This window comes from Macrobrachium rosenbergii, chromosome 13 (assembly GCF_040412425.1).
Source record: "Macrobrachium rosenbergii isolate ZJJX-2024 chromosome 13, ASM4041242v1, whole genome shotgun sequence".
NCBI classification, from domain to species: Eukaryota; Metazoa; Arthropoda; class Malacostraca; order Decapoda; family Palaemonidae; genus Macrobrachium; species Macrobrachium rosenbergii.
This window is the reverse complement of record NC_089753.1, coordinates 10,800,881-10,816,755: the sequence shown is the minus strand read 5'-3', so window position 1 is coordinate 10,816,755 and position 15,875 is coordinate 10,800,881. Positions and strand designations below refer to the sequence as shown.

The 15,875-nt window shown below is 34.9% G+C and overlaps 1 protein-coding gene across 1 annotated transcript; it reads left to right on the top strand.

Annotated features, from left to right (window-relative positions):
• Positions 1-2,293: 2,293 nt before the first annotated feature.
• On the top strand, positions 2,294-15,253 carry LOC136844897 (U-scoloptoxin(01)-Er1a-like). Its single transcript, XM_067114203.1, has 4 exons — positions 2,294-2,404; positions 8,329-8,352; positions 10,477-10,688; positions 11,218-15,253. Exons 2-4 carry the CDS (start codon positions 8,334-8,336, stop codon positions 11,362-11,364), a joined length of 378 nt encoding a protein of 125 aa, XP_066970304.1. The 5' UTR covers positions 2,294-2,404; positions 8,329-8,333; the 3' UTR covers positions 11,365-15,253.
• Positions 15,254-15,875: the final 622 nt, after the last annotated feature.

Sequence of the window (15,875 nt, the reverse complement as noted above, 5' to 3'; positions counted from 1 at the left end):
AGAACACTAGGTATTTCGGCTGACTTGGACACAGACCTGATCACTAGCGAGTGTGGAAAGTAAATAAGTGAGTTAGGCCGAGACGTTTTTCAAGAGCAGCTGCCCACTTGGAGGGCCACTCTAATTCTGGCTACAGTTATTATTTAACACTATCGATGAACAGAGAAGAACGATCTAAACCCCTTAATCAAAAAGCTTACACGTTTATTACCGTTGCTAATCCTGACAAAATCGTTATTCCCCCACCCGACTATTCAGTATAGTTTTCACCATCCTACTTTTTAAATTCACCCGTGTTCAGAGTTTCTCAGCCCTGCGTCACCTGATGTATTTTCTTTTCCTACTTCAATTCTTTGTTATAAGTCTTTAGTTATATACATATATATTTTCATCAGGTGACGCAGGGCTGAGAACACTGAACACGGATGAATTTAAAAAGTAGGATGGTGAAAACTATACTGAATGGTCAGGTGGGGGAATAACGATTTGTCAGGATTAGCAACGGTAATAAACGTGTAAGCTTTTTGATTAAGGGGTTTAGATTGTTCTTCTCTGTTCATCGATAGTGTTAAATAATAACTAGTCAGAATTAAAGTAGCCCTTCAAATGGGCAGCTGCTCTTGAAAAACGTCTCGGCCTAACTCACTTATCTACTTTCCACACTCGCTAGTGATCAGGTCTGTGGTCAAGTCAGCCGAAATTACCTAGTTTTCTGCAGCAATCGATTTTATGGGACAATATAGTATGCAGAACGAGAGAAACAAAGGCCCTTGAGAAAACTAAATGAGAAATAATATACTGCAGATAAATCTATTTAGGCAGAGAGTTTCTCAAATAAAACAAGAAGCTTAAAAAGCACTTTCCCTTCACGTGTTATTTTCACATGGACTATTCTTTCCTGATTTTGCCCTTTCACACTTAAATGTATAAAATTCAGATATAAAGATATTTCATATACCGTACATGCGTTCATACATACACACACGCACATACACACAAACCATATGTATGTATATATATACACACACACACACACACACATACAACACACATATATATATATATATATATATATATATATATATATATATATATATATATATATATATATATATATATATATTACCAGTTACTTATGTAATAGGATTAACAGTTGAAGGAATATACGACATCAAAAGCAGGATTCTAACATGCACTCGGTATATCAGAACGTACCTCTCGTTCCGATATGCCGAATGCAGGTTCGAATCCTGCAATGGAAGTCATGATTTTACATCTGGATCTTAAGGTTTTGTAGTTACAAGTGTATCCAAAAAGCGCGGAGGAATCGAGAAGTTGAGAGGCCATATATATATATATATATATATATATATATATATATATATATATATATATATATATATATATATATATATATATATATATATATATATATATATATATATATATATATATATATGTAGGTACAAATATTACAAGAACCATTATTTGTATTTTTTCTTCATTGTATCCAACGGTTTTGTGTAAAGAAAGTTGTTTGTTTATGGAGAATGTATATTTACGCAAGTATTAAATGTTCGGAATATTAATAGCTATTTATGCAATCATTTTAACAGCGCATGCGTCGAAAGTGGAGGAAAAAAGTGGCTGGCTCAACGGTAAAATCAGTTTTTTATTTTCACTGAAAGATATGACGGAGAGGAGCTGTTGGAGAGGTACTGAGTATTCACCACAAATAACGAATTTTTTTTTTTAATTTTTCTATTTTCTCTCTCTCTCTCTCTCTCTCTCTCTCTCTCTCTCTCTCTCTCTCTGCCTGCATCAAAGAAGAGAATACGCATTTAAAATTTTCAGTTAAAGAGAAAATTACTTCTCGATATTTTACGTTAAATTTTTTTTTTTATTTCCTATACGATACAACTTATTTGGATGCTATTTGGCTTTTGCATTTCTACACCGGACTATGAACAGTCTTTAAAAGTCAGTATATTCTAAGAAGTTTACTAAAAAAAAACAAAGGTTCTAATTTCCACGGGCCAGCATTTCTTAACACCACATTGTGTCATAAACAGCTTAATTCCTTTAGGGCGGCATGTCAAAGAATGCGTCAACTGCCAATCATGTGCCAGGACGTCATCCATCCAATTCCCGCAATCCGAGTCGGCAAACGAACCTTTTGATTGGAGGAGAAAAGCCGTTAAAACTATGCCATTGGATAAGACCAGAATGACGTCATGGCTGGAGAGTCTATAGGAGCCTGCGATTGGAGGAGACAGCGATGACGACGTTGTCGGAAAGCCTATAAGAAAGTGTGTTTAAGGAAATCCCTATTCATTCGAGCTTCTTCCACAGATTCTTCCTGTAGTGTGTGTGTGTGTCATTTTCATCCCTCCGTTTCTCAGAGGTAAGAGAAATAAGATAGTGAAGGAGATAGTGAATGTGCAGGATGTATTCCATGACAGTAGTGTCACTATTATTATTTCTTGAAAGGATGAAGGGGGAAACGTTCGCGTTCCACATGATTCTTACGCAGTTTTATTTGCAGTACGCAGGACATTGTTAAATAATAATAATAATAATAATAATAATAATAATAATAATAATAATAATAATAATAATAATAATAGTGTTATTACTATTGTCATTACCATTATTACACTGTAAACACAACTCACACATTTTTTGGTAGTGCCTCAATCACTTAACTGTTTTGCCGAAATTATTATAAACACAAAAATCAGATCAGGGAAAAGTTGTGACACCATACACAGATACAATAAGTTATTCTGAAAATCCATCTTCCTGAAGGATCGGGGACACAAAAAACCTAAGTTCTCCCACTGCAGGTTAAATTATTTTCCCCAGAGTGTTTTAAGCTTTCTTATTTTAAAATAACAGACTTTGGTAGTTAAGTCCTTCCTTTTTTTATCCACATACATATACCTAAATATATATATATATATATATATATATATATATATATATATATATATATATATATATATATATATATATATATATATACTGTACAACATGTTATGTATATGTATATATATATATATGTATATGTATATATATATATATATATATATATATATATATATATATATATATATATATATATATATAAATCTTTGACGAAGGGGGAATGTCCTGTTTATCTGTTAATTGCGATGAAAACTGAGTTATCCATTGTTTACATAAAAAGCGGAAGTGACGAGAGAGAATAGTAATACTTTATATAAAGGCATCATAGGACAGTAAAAGGATATGGTGAGAATAATTAAAGCTGGTACTTCTGTCTCCCAGGTAGTTGTGCCTCAGAGAGAGAGAGAGAGAGAGAGAGAGAGAGAGAGAGAGAGAGAGAGAGAGAGAGAGAGAGAGAGAGATCATCGGGCTGAATTCGCTGCACATTTGTGTGTGGTCATAATTATCATATGCATTATTTGTAGGTTTCATATATAGTGATTAGCCTCCTAGTTATGGAGGGACATGAACCTTCTCTTGTCCAAGCTAAGACTTCTTGCAGTTCACCTGACATCCTGAGCATCTTTTATATATGGGTAAAGTCGACGCAATGAACAAATATAGCGGCAGCGGAATTTCCAGAATTATAATGATAGAAGCGACGTAAATTATGCAATCGGTATATGATGAACTTATTCCTTGTAGTTTTTCGACAAATCGAAAGTGAAATAAACTTCAAAACCAATGTTGGAGTGAGCAGTGTGAACTGTGCCCGAATTTTCAAATTAATTCATGATTTTTAGAGGTTTTTGGAGGTCAGTTAAGCACAAGACAACAAAGTTTCGTCAGGCGTCATAGGTCTGATTCAGGAGCGCATGGTTGTCATTAATAATAATAATAATAATAATAATAATAATAATAATAATAATAATAATAATAATAATAATCCTTGCTTTTATGTCTACAAGAATTTCAACAGGATTATTCAGATTGATGAACTGCCTGTAATGGTTACAAATTTCCCCCCTAAATTATTCAAAATTAAACCAATAGACTTAGACCTAGTTATATAATAGTAACATTTTCTTTTTCATAAGTAAACCTTCACATACACACAAACACATGTGTATATATATATATATATATATATATATATATATATATATATATATATGTATGTATGTATGTATATATACTGTATATTATACTATACTATATTCGTCTGTCTGTGCTTGGTTCACCTAGAGTGAATTACATGCTTTGATCCCCAAGGGGCTAGTACTAAACACGGCGTCCCAAGGAGCTCCGGCCGGCTGATGAAGAGTTAGAGGAATTTATTTCTGGTGATAGAAATTCATTTCTCGTCTAATGTGGTTTGGATCCCACAATAAGTTGTGGGTCCCGTTGCTAAGTAACATGTAAAATAAATCTAATCCTTTGGGCCAGCCCTAGGAGAGCTGTTAATCAGCTCAGTGGTCTGGTAAAACTAAGGTATACTGAGACTGTCCCAAGGAGCTTCCGCCATGTTTAGAACTAGCACCTCGGAGTAGGTGAAGCGTAAATAACAGCCAAAGTGGCACCGTTTACGACACCGTTGGTATTGTTCTCTTATTTTTTTTTTTTATTAAATGTAGATTCATGAGTCTGTCTGTCTTTAGTATAAAAAATCCTAAAACCTTATAAATTTATTGAGAAGGCTATTTTGTTATAAAATATAATTTTCGTTCTCTCTTGCCTTCATGTTATATTATGAAACCTGGACGTTCTCTGCACAGGCGCCTCAGACTTAAGTAAAAAAAATAAAAAATGAATATGGCAGAAACTGCTGTCGTTTTTCTCCTTGAGCCACCCCTTAATAGTGAAAACAGCTAATGACCAAATGGCGCAGTATGTGTCCGGTCGTCTACGTGCATTTGAGGAGCCTTCTGGACCTTTTCACAAAACTGGTGATTTTTCAGGCCTACAAAAACAACAAGGGTTATTATAGAACTGATGCCTATGTAACTTAGGGGCGTAAGGGACGTATGGTAGAGAAGATGATTCATTACGAACAGTCAAACTAATTTTTTTTATCACATCAGCGTGATTTATATACAATTTGGAGACGTTGGAGGGTACTGTGTCGAGTGATCGAGTCCCGAAATAGCGGAGCTGGATATCAAACGATATTTGTAGCTTAATGAGTGTTATATATATATATATATATATATATATATATATATATATATATATATATATATATATATATATATATATATATATATATTATATATATATATATATATATATATATATATATATATATATATATATATATATATATATATATATATATATATATATATATATATATATATATATATAGATATATATATATAGATATATATGTACATATATATATATATATATATATATATATATATATATATATATATATATATATATATATATATATACATATACTGTATATATACACAGAAAGATGCACACTGATGTGGTATCCTTATTTGCTGGCTACAGAGCCAAAGAGATTATCTTTCAAAGGTAATTTGTGGTCAGACGTTTACTGCACAATTAACGTTTAGCGTTATAGCTGTGGGAAAGAAGTTTACTATGAAATTGTTCCTCGTTTTGTTCCCCGTTTGCAACAATGCTACTTTTCCCTGGCTAATTATAGACGGTAGTTACGAATATCCGGATAAAACACGTCTGTTGAAAAGCGCTCTAGTTGGCTACTTCTGTGCGGTTTCTTGCACAACTACTTTTACGGAAGTACTGTCCTAGCAGTCGAGTACGCGTGTCTGTCATGTCGTACCATATGACGGGTGAAACACATAATATATATATATATATATTTATATATATATATATATATATATATATATATATATATATATGTATATATATATATATATATATATATATATATATATATATATATATATATAATATATATATATATATATATATGTGTGTGTATATATATATATATATTATATATATATATATATATATATATATATATATATATATATATATATATATATATATATATATATATATATATATGCACTCGTATATCATGAATTATGAACTAACAATGATGACAAAAGCTTAGCAACAAATTGTACAGCAAGCAACTATTACAATATTTGATTCTTTGTGGTTTGAGCGTGACAGTATAACTGAGAAACCCTGAGAGATGAAGGAGATATCACACTAGATGCAAATAACGATCTTATATAAAAATGCCTGCATAATTTAGCCAATCATTTCCGTAATAATTTTTCAATGTCCGGAAAAAAAGGGGACATTAACTGAAAACTCTATGGAATTTGGGCATATTATTTCACCTTGACTCCGAGGAAGGACAGTTTTTCGAAAAACTTGGAAGCATAGGCCATCAAGTTCTTAGAAAATGTCAGCGGGGAATATCATCCCAGCAAATAATTTTCGTCGACTAAATAATGATCTGACGAGAAATGCTCGTGCGGTGGCTTGTCTCGTAGAGAAACTGTGCTAGGCGATCGAAATGCTAAACGGATGTAAATTAGAATTCTCTTTCCTCCGTTTTTCCTAATAATTTTTTTTTTCATCTTTTATTGGACTATAAAATTTAGCCCAAGGGCTGAGCACTGGGGCCTATGAAGTCATTCAGCTTTGAAAATATAGTCGAAATAATTGTTAGGAAAGGGTGGAAAGTAAGATGGAAGAAAGAGAATATGTGCGGAGATGGAGTAAAAAGAAAGAAAGAGAATATACGGAGAATGAAAGGGGCTGCTGCTCGGGGCCGAAGGGGCACTCCAAAGAACCTTAATTAATGTCTACGGTGCACCGCGTGAGGTGCACTGACGACACTAACCCCCTGCGGAGTTTTTACTTTAAGTTTTATTTTTCTTCAGACATGGGCTAAAAAAAATTTACGTGTAGGTATCACTATCGATTTGAGAATAAAAAAAATTAAATAATTTTCGTGATCATTATTGAACTTTTCGTCATGTCGATATTGGAGCTTAGATGAAGATTAATGATCTACAAGTTTCTAAGATAATGATTAGAAGATTAACATTTAGCAAATTTTAGTTCCAAGAGATGAAAATATGTCAGATCATCCTTCGAATTCGTCTTTCAAAAAAATGTCCACTCGATTTTCGAAAGTTATCAGGCAACAACAACAACAACAACAACAACAATAATAATAATAATAATAATAATAATAATAATAATAATAATAATAATAATAATAATAATAATAATAATAATTTAAAAAAGACCGCTGAGCTGATTAACAGCTCTCCTAGGGCTGGCCCGAAGGATTAGACTTATTTTACGTGGCTAAGAACCAATTGGTTACCTAGCAACGGGACCTACAGCTTATTGTGAAATCCGAAACACATTATACCGAAAATGAATTTCTATCACCAGAAATAAATTCCTCTAATTCTTCATTGGCCGGCCGGCCGGAGACGCCAACTCGGGCCTAGCAGAGTGCTAGCCGAATTAATCTTACAATGAGTCTCCAGCAAGTGTATATGGCACGACAATAAAATTTCTGTATAAACGCTGTTGGTATAATCCTCTCTGCCGAAGTCTGAACATTGGCCAGTTATTGACCAACATTAACTTAGAGGATAAACGAGTCATGAAGAAAACTGAGGAGACTCGATATAGGAGTATTTCGCCCGATGTAGTATCCTTTTTAACATAATAATAATAATAATAATAATAATAATAATAATAATAATAATAATAATAATAATAATAATAAATAATTATTTGTGAGTAACGTTCGTCCGCTAACCAGGAAACCTCAGTGCGAAAGAAGATAAATTAGCGTTACCAGTTTTAGTTCTCTCTGAAAGAGAACATTACTTTCGGTTACTCTTAAAAACCAAGGTGGCCTCGTTAACGGTCGTTTATATTCCTTCAGACTGATAACTGGTTAACATGGCTTCTACTGGGACTTTCTTTCATCATATACTCTACTCATACGGGTTATATGAATAATGCAGAATGGCTCCAAGTGGTTCGATTCGTTAAAAAAAAAGGAATAACTGAATCCAGTAAACATGCATGCCCGTGTTCATATATATATATATATATATATATATATATATATATATATATATATATATATATATATATATATATATTTATTTTATATGTATGTATATATACATATATATATATATATATATATATATATATATATATATATATAGTTTAAGAATGGAACATAAACATACATAATGAGTTTAAGAACGGAACATAAACATATTGAAATAATTTGCATTCATATATTTTATGAGTAAATACGCATGTATAAACATTAAGTACTGTACATTTCATATTCCATTACAGGCAACATGCGGTCTGTCTACTTAGGTAAGTGGCCTAGAGGATTTCCGCCTTCTACCGTAAGAGGAAACGACACCTCCATCCCCGCCCCCAGGGACTCATCCCAGAGAGTAGAAAGTGACGAGACGTAAACAGACGGGCGGCGTTGCCTACCTTGCGCGGATTAAGACACTTTTCCTTGAAAAGACGGTACTGTGTGACAGATGTTCTTGCACGGAGAGAGAGGTATGTGACAGTGAAATTATGACGCATATACCCGTTTAATTTCCTCTAAAAGGATAGCGTGAATGACGGAACTGGTTGCTTCTTTTTATACTTCATTTAAATCTCGTGCTTGAACACTCATGAAACCGTATTTGCATCTTGTATAAACACCGTTCTCTCTCTCTCTCTCTCTCTCTCTCTCTCTCTCTCTCTCTCTCTCTCTCTCTCTCTCTCTCTCTCCACATGATTGATTAGTCATTCCTAGCTTATAGGCCTCTTTTCTTTCTTTTTCATTCAACAACAGGGAAAACACCTCGCCATTACATACAATCGTAGTTTACAGGTCAGTCGGTAGGTTTGACTGTCTGTATGTCTGTCTCCCTCTCATCCGCTAACTAGAATGGCACCTTGTTACTGTTTATGTCTCTCATTAGTCACCGCAAACGTCAAAAGAAAATACGCATAAAAACATTAATTGCCGCGGTGATAAATTGAGCGTTACTACTGACGTCTACACTTCCGTTACGTCATTGGAAAGAGTGACATGACTTTTACAAGCGCTCTAAGTACTTTGACGAAATGATCTAATTACGTAACAGTTCTCGAGTGTGTGTGGTGAGTGGGCCGTTAACAGTATTTACAAATTTTCTAAGTAATAAAATTACAAAATATGTAAATAAATAAGTAGCCTACATTGTATATCGAATAAAAATTTTAAAGAACACGTAATTAATATAATATGCAAACGAGCCATTCACTAAACAATTTAAACTAAGCAGGTTAGTTGACAATTTTCTCCTAAGCAGTCGTCAATATATAACCAAAAGTTAGCTTTTTTGCTTTGGTGATAATTTTTTCATGATATTTTCACCAATCACTTCAAACATGCACACACAGACACACACAATCACTCTCTCTCTCCCTCTCTCTCTCTCCCTCTCTCTCTCACACACACACACACACACACACGCACAAACACTATTTGTCTATTTGGATCTTTCCTAGATAGTGAACCCAAGGGCTTTTGGGGGTCGTTATCTAGGACTAATATTTCTTGGGATCATTACCTTTATGATATTCACAGTCTTTTGTTTATGTTTTTACGGTAATCCCCAACGGGCTTGTACTAAACACGCCGTGAAGGTGGATGCATACCGGGTTAAAACCCGCAGAGGTCACTATCTAGGAAAGATCCGTTTATTTCATATAAACTTCTTTAGTTGTTAGCCATGACTTCCTAATATCTTTAAATTCAACTTTTTTTCGGATGGGACCACTGCTCAAAAAATATTTTAACTTTACGCTCTGACGACTGCTACGTACTATAAGTTTTTGCATGAGTAAGGTTCTGGAACAGGGCAAAATTTTCCCAAACTTTGCATTCATATTTTACCTTAATAATAGTAACAAACTTATTTCACTCTATATCAGTGGTTCTCAACTTAATAATCAGTAACATTTTCTTAACAAGAACTAATATTCAGAAGTTTGTAAAAAATATGCAAACGTATTGCCATAACGTTAGTTTCCTATAGTCTACCACTTAGTTAGACTATATTTTGTAATTATTTACCTTCTTCCCTGTCCTCGAAACTCCTTCTTTCTCTTTTTTTATTTTCCTTTAAATCTGGGAGGGAATTTTACAGGAAGGACCAGCACTTAGAGGGGCGTGGTAATAAAAAGGTTGAGAACCACTGCTCTATATGGTCACTCACTCACTTTTAAGGTTATAAGGCATCTTTGCCACTTGCACCAGGGCCCCCGGGCCCACTGCAAGCAGCAGTCTCTTCATAAAAAAGATATGTTTTAAATTTAAAGAGAAAATCTCATCACCTGAGCAATAACGACATTTAAATTAATGTAAAGAAGATTCCTTTCGCCATTTAAAACCTACAACAACGCAACAGTGGATCACGTGGCTTAATATCCTTACCTGGGTGATTACAGCTAGCGTGATTCTGACGGCTGGGTTAGCGGTGACCTTAGGTCAACAGCAGGTGCTGCCATTCCTGGACGCAGTTCCGAGAACGTTGTTCTCGTGCGTGGATCGACCCTACGGGTACTACGCCGACGTGGAAGCCAACTGCCAAGTCTTCCACATCTGCCTCAACAATGCCCAGTGGGATTTCCTGTGTCCGAACCAAACGCAGTTTAATCAGGTGAGATGATGAGTTTAACGGCAAATGATCATTTACTGCCATTTCTTCCAACTGCCAATACCTCTTGCTTGTTATTACGTTCTGTTGTCATCACTTTCAGCAACCCCAGATTTCTTGCTGCCACTTATCTCCTGCATGTCATTGGGTTCTGGCTGCCAGATACCTTCTGGGTACCGTCACTTCTTTAAGCTGACATTTTTTGGTCAGTTCTGTAGGGTGGAGAGATAAGGGAATAAATTTTAGCTCTGATATTAGGTCGGACAGTTGCCTGTACTATGACTACTTCTGAAAGCAAGTGACAATCGAGAATGGGAAGACAAGACATGGTTGTTACTGCGAATATGGCTAGGGTGTGATTTTATATAAGCACATGTACATTATACGCACATACATAAGATTGTTGCACACACACTGTACACATACATTATATATATATATGACACTCACAAAAGTGGCTAACTAGTGCCATGTTCAAGCGTTACCCATGGTTATAAATTTTGTCTAACTTCCTAATTCCACCTAATTTCAGGAGTACTTCGTTTGCGATCACCCTGTCAACGTGGACTGCGACTTGTCCGAGTCACTCTACTCCCTGAACAGCAACTTCGGAAAGACGCAGGTGGAGGAGGATGACGGGACTGAGTCTCCTGTCCTTGGGATAGAGGAAGCCGTTTAACGTTGCCTTCAGTCTTTCTTGGGTTTAAAGTGAACGTGAAGCGAGTGAAACAAAATGTTGATTACTGAGTGCAAAACAATCGGGTGAACCTTCGTTATGTTATAGTTCTCGTTTTTCCTTGTTCGCTCGTTCGGTTACAGGACAGCCTCACCTTCCTATCCTAGCCTTTCGTTCAAACGCACTATTTTTTTCTGTTTATCCTCTATGTTTTTGTTGCATTTATTTCTTGTGACCAGGTTTACTGGTACACTAGCGTAGTCTAACCTTTATAACCTAATTTAACCATAGGCGCCGTAGTCTAGGTGTCTCTTTCCCTTAAATTTTTGTCAGTACTGAAATTTTTTTCAACAAGTTGGTTAGAATACTAAGGTAAACCCAACTTTCGTCATCTAACCTTAAATAACATACGGGTCATGTAACGTAACAGGTGTCTCAGGCTCTGTGACTTAACAGTCAACTTAGCCTGACCTGTAACCGATGCGAAAAACTGAATATAACACAACGAATGTGAGGTAAAATAAGTGTCTTCATTTGATATGTAAGCTGATATATTTCTTTTATCTACAATAATGCCAATAGTAACGGGCGAGAATACGCCTCTGTTTATGAGCTATGAAAAGAACCATTCCATGAGAGTTCTTTGCACTGCAGACATACTTTGGAAAGATCTTCCCACTCTGTAAGTCGTCGTGAAGACACGACATCGGATTTAGTCCTCTTTGGATTAGATGGACCAGCTAACCTGAAATACGTACGTTAATATATCATCCTTAATACATCAGTCACACAAAGTAAAGTCAATCTCAGTGCAGTGCATTAAATAAACTAAAAACATAAATCAAATCCAGACTTTAATAGGCTATAATACTACACAGTCATTTGAAATAAATCATTACTTCTTCAGATTTACGCTCAATAAATAAGAATTTAGGCTTTCAGAAAAAATTGCAGTTCCATTCGCATATTTTTCCTCTAACACAAACGCACATTATAGAGATTTTAATGTTAACAGTTGAATAAAAATCATTAAACATAAATTATAATGAAATATCAGCAATAGCAATGTAAATAAACTTTCCATACACTAAATTGTCAAGGTCAGAATAAAGTCTTCATTACGTTCAGACAAGTTCCATAAAGCCCCAAGGAGCAACGAAGCCAGGAATCAATGTTCTGGAGGCTGGTGGTCAAGCAAAGATAATAAATGCGCCAAGATATCACCGACAAAATAGTACTGAATCGCACCATTGCTTTTGCTTTACGTCAGGTTATATAATGACAGTAGTTGATGAGGAAACCTTTACAACAAGGTTTCATGGAGGTATACCTCTCAACATAGCACTGCATATCAAACAGGATGTTCTTGAGCTTACACCAGATCACACCTTTGTAATATAACCAAACCACTGTAAATAAAAATACGTAGCTTAGGCTACTTTTTTTTTTTATAAGCGCTACAGTTATGTACTTCTAGAGTGTTCCTCCAGTTTTAACATGGTAGTTGTCTTTCCTTGTCTGCTCTACGCTACGTTTTTTTTCACATTTGCAGTTACAAATTTTGCGATTAAATGTTGATCCTTAAGTATCTCTACTTTTGGACAGTTTCTCCTGCTCCATAAGGCACTCATCTGTCTTTTTTGCGTTACAACTACTTTCAATATTTTCTTATGCTTCCCGAATTAAAAACCCTTCCTGTTTTAATAAATGCGCTTTGCACCACAATCCAGCTAAATGTACGTACAGTAGAGCATTGTTACCTTTTTCTGATAATAGGTCGGACGTTGCTTTTATTATCCATATTTATTAACTGTATTTATTCATATTTACTGTGGACGTCAGTTTGTCTATTTGTTTTCCAGGTTTTCCTCAGCATCCCATTTGCGCGACTTCCAGTGAGCTGGAAGACAACTGATTTTGTGAATTCATTTTTCTTCTGTCTTACCGTACATCTCATTCACTCCACTATGACTCCAGTGAAGGAGAGCAATTTAAGCTATGTATCTCAAGTCTCGAACATCGCGTCTACTTTTGTGCTTCCAGAATCTTCTAATCTTCGTTTTGAGAAATAAGTCGTTCATGATATTCTTTTACCTAACAAAGAAATGCTCAGATCGGATATCTGGACAAAACTGTATGGACAATTAGAAAATTGTGAGAATTACAGTTTATGTAATGAATCACTATTGTAACTCATCTCAGTACAAGGAATGATCGTGAACTAAATTTATGTCGACTTCAGGTGAGAAGAGTATTACTTAAAGCTATGATCAGAAAAGACTGGAAATTACAGTTACAAGGACGAGATTGATCAAATTACAGACAACAGATTTTTTTTTAACTGAAAAACACTTAGCAAAATAAAATTCGAAAACCAGCTTAGAACTATCCGCCTCATTTTCTCTTCTTTCTTTCATTTATTTATTGGATTTGGTTAAGTGCCCAAAAAGTTGGAGGGATGCTGTTAAAAATTCAGCTATTACTTTTTGCAACCAGCCATCTCAGTTAATACTTCTGCAACTTTTTACAATAAACAGCAATTTAAAAATTCAGTCATTAAGTTTGCAGCCTTGAAATCTCAATCATTATTGCTGAAACCTTTAAAAGTCTTCACAACAACATTATTCAATCATTATTAATACAATGCACTTGAAATTAATCTCTTTTGCTGACCCAATATAACTTAACCACTGTTCTCCCAATGCTAAACATGTCAGTCACAACCGCAATTTTTTCATTCATCACTACTCCTACAACCGAGCGAGAATCAATCATTTTCACTATAACTAAAAAGCAGCTATATTCTAAAACCACTTAAAATTGGTGTATTTATTCGTTGTCCTTTCAGACCAAGGAAATTCACTCGCTATCCTTTCAGCCCTTTGGGAATTAAGTCATTACTCCTCCAGACTTATGAAATCCAGTCAGTGTATTTCTAACCTACTGGATTTAAGTCACTCTTCTTGTAAACTTCTGGAATTTTGTAAATATTTGTGCATCCAACTAGAATTTTCCCATTATTTTTTTGCAACCCTCTGAAACTGTATAATTATTGTAGCATCAAAATTGAATGTTCTCCTCCTTGCACCCTCTGGAATTCAATCATTATGTATGTAACCCACTAGACTATACTTTGGTATAGTCATCACTAATGTATCCCTCTGGAATTCAGTCATCACTTATGCAACCCTCTGGAATTCGGTCATACCTTATGCAACCCTCTGGGACATTATTTCTAAAGCTTTGTCAATCAGTGATAATTCTTACAACCGACTGGTGTACTTGGAACCTACTATGGCCTCCTACTATAATCAGTCTATCACTTGAGTAGCCTAAGAAAAGCAACCATTGTTTGAAGGCTCAATTATATGCAGTCTTCTATTGTAGTCTATGCAGTGCCCGAGGTTTTTATATCTGTACTGAAATTCAGTCATGCGTCACTCAAGACGCATTTCAAACCCACTGAAACTTGGAGTTTCCCCCTGCAATTCACTGAACTGGAAAACACTGAGCTGGGCAACTGTTTATGAAATATATTCTAATTCAGTCACCGCCCAAACCATTGTTGAAACCTCATCTCATTGAATATTGTTGCATCCCATTAAAAAGTTCTGTCGTTCTTAACAAATCAGTTAACATGCCTGCAACCTACCAGGTTCCTTTTCCCTTTTCTTTTGCAGTCTGCTCTCTTCACCTACTAGAAAGTTCAGTTTTTTCTCTAGGATCTCCTAATGGAACCAATCTATGGAAATTCCGACATTATGTTCAATTACTAAATGCATATTGATAGTGTTATCTAGTCCATTATATAATCCAGCAAAATGTTTCTCACACTTGTTACCTTGTTGTTTCGATATGTTATTCTGTAAAGCCAAAATAAATCTCATTTGACGCACTGACTTTTATTCCGTAAATCCTTTATGGTAAATAATAATATGCGCCTTATTTATCTGCACTGGAAAATCAACCCACAATAATAATAACATTCTGCTCGTTAACATTTCATTTACACAGGCACTGACGTTGCTAGACTCACTTCCCGACCCATTACCTTCGTCGCACTTATTACATTGATGAGCACATAGGCATTTCACCCAGGAAAAAGACGCTGTCAGAGAAAATCTTACGTTGCCATTCTATAAGTTCGTATTACATTTAAGAAACTCCCGTGCCTTTAACCCCTTCAAACACAATTAATCAAAATAAATCCCAAGACTTTCCTATTCCTTGCTAGGCTTCTCAATTCGCTGTTTGTCTCACACTGCTCAGCATAATTAAATCTTGCTATCTGTACAATCGATGTTATTTTATGTGTGGTGCAATATTGTTATTCTAATTGCCTACTTCATTTACTCGGTGAGAAGAGAAAACCACAGTTCTCTTCATTTTCCAACAATGGTCTGAACCTCGACTCCCGTTTGATTCCTTGGCCTTGGATGATCTCGTATTCTTCCAATGTATTCTTTAACAGATTGTCTTTGATTTTGACTTTAGCTTATAGTTTTATCTGAGAA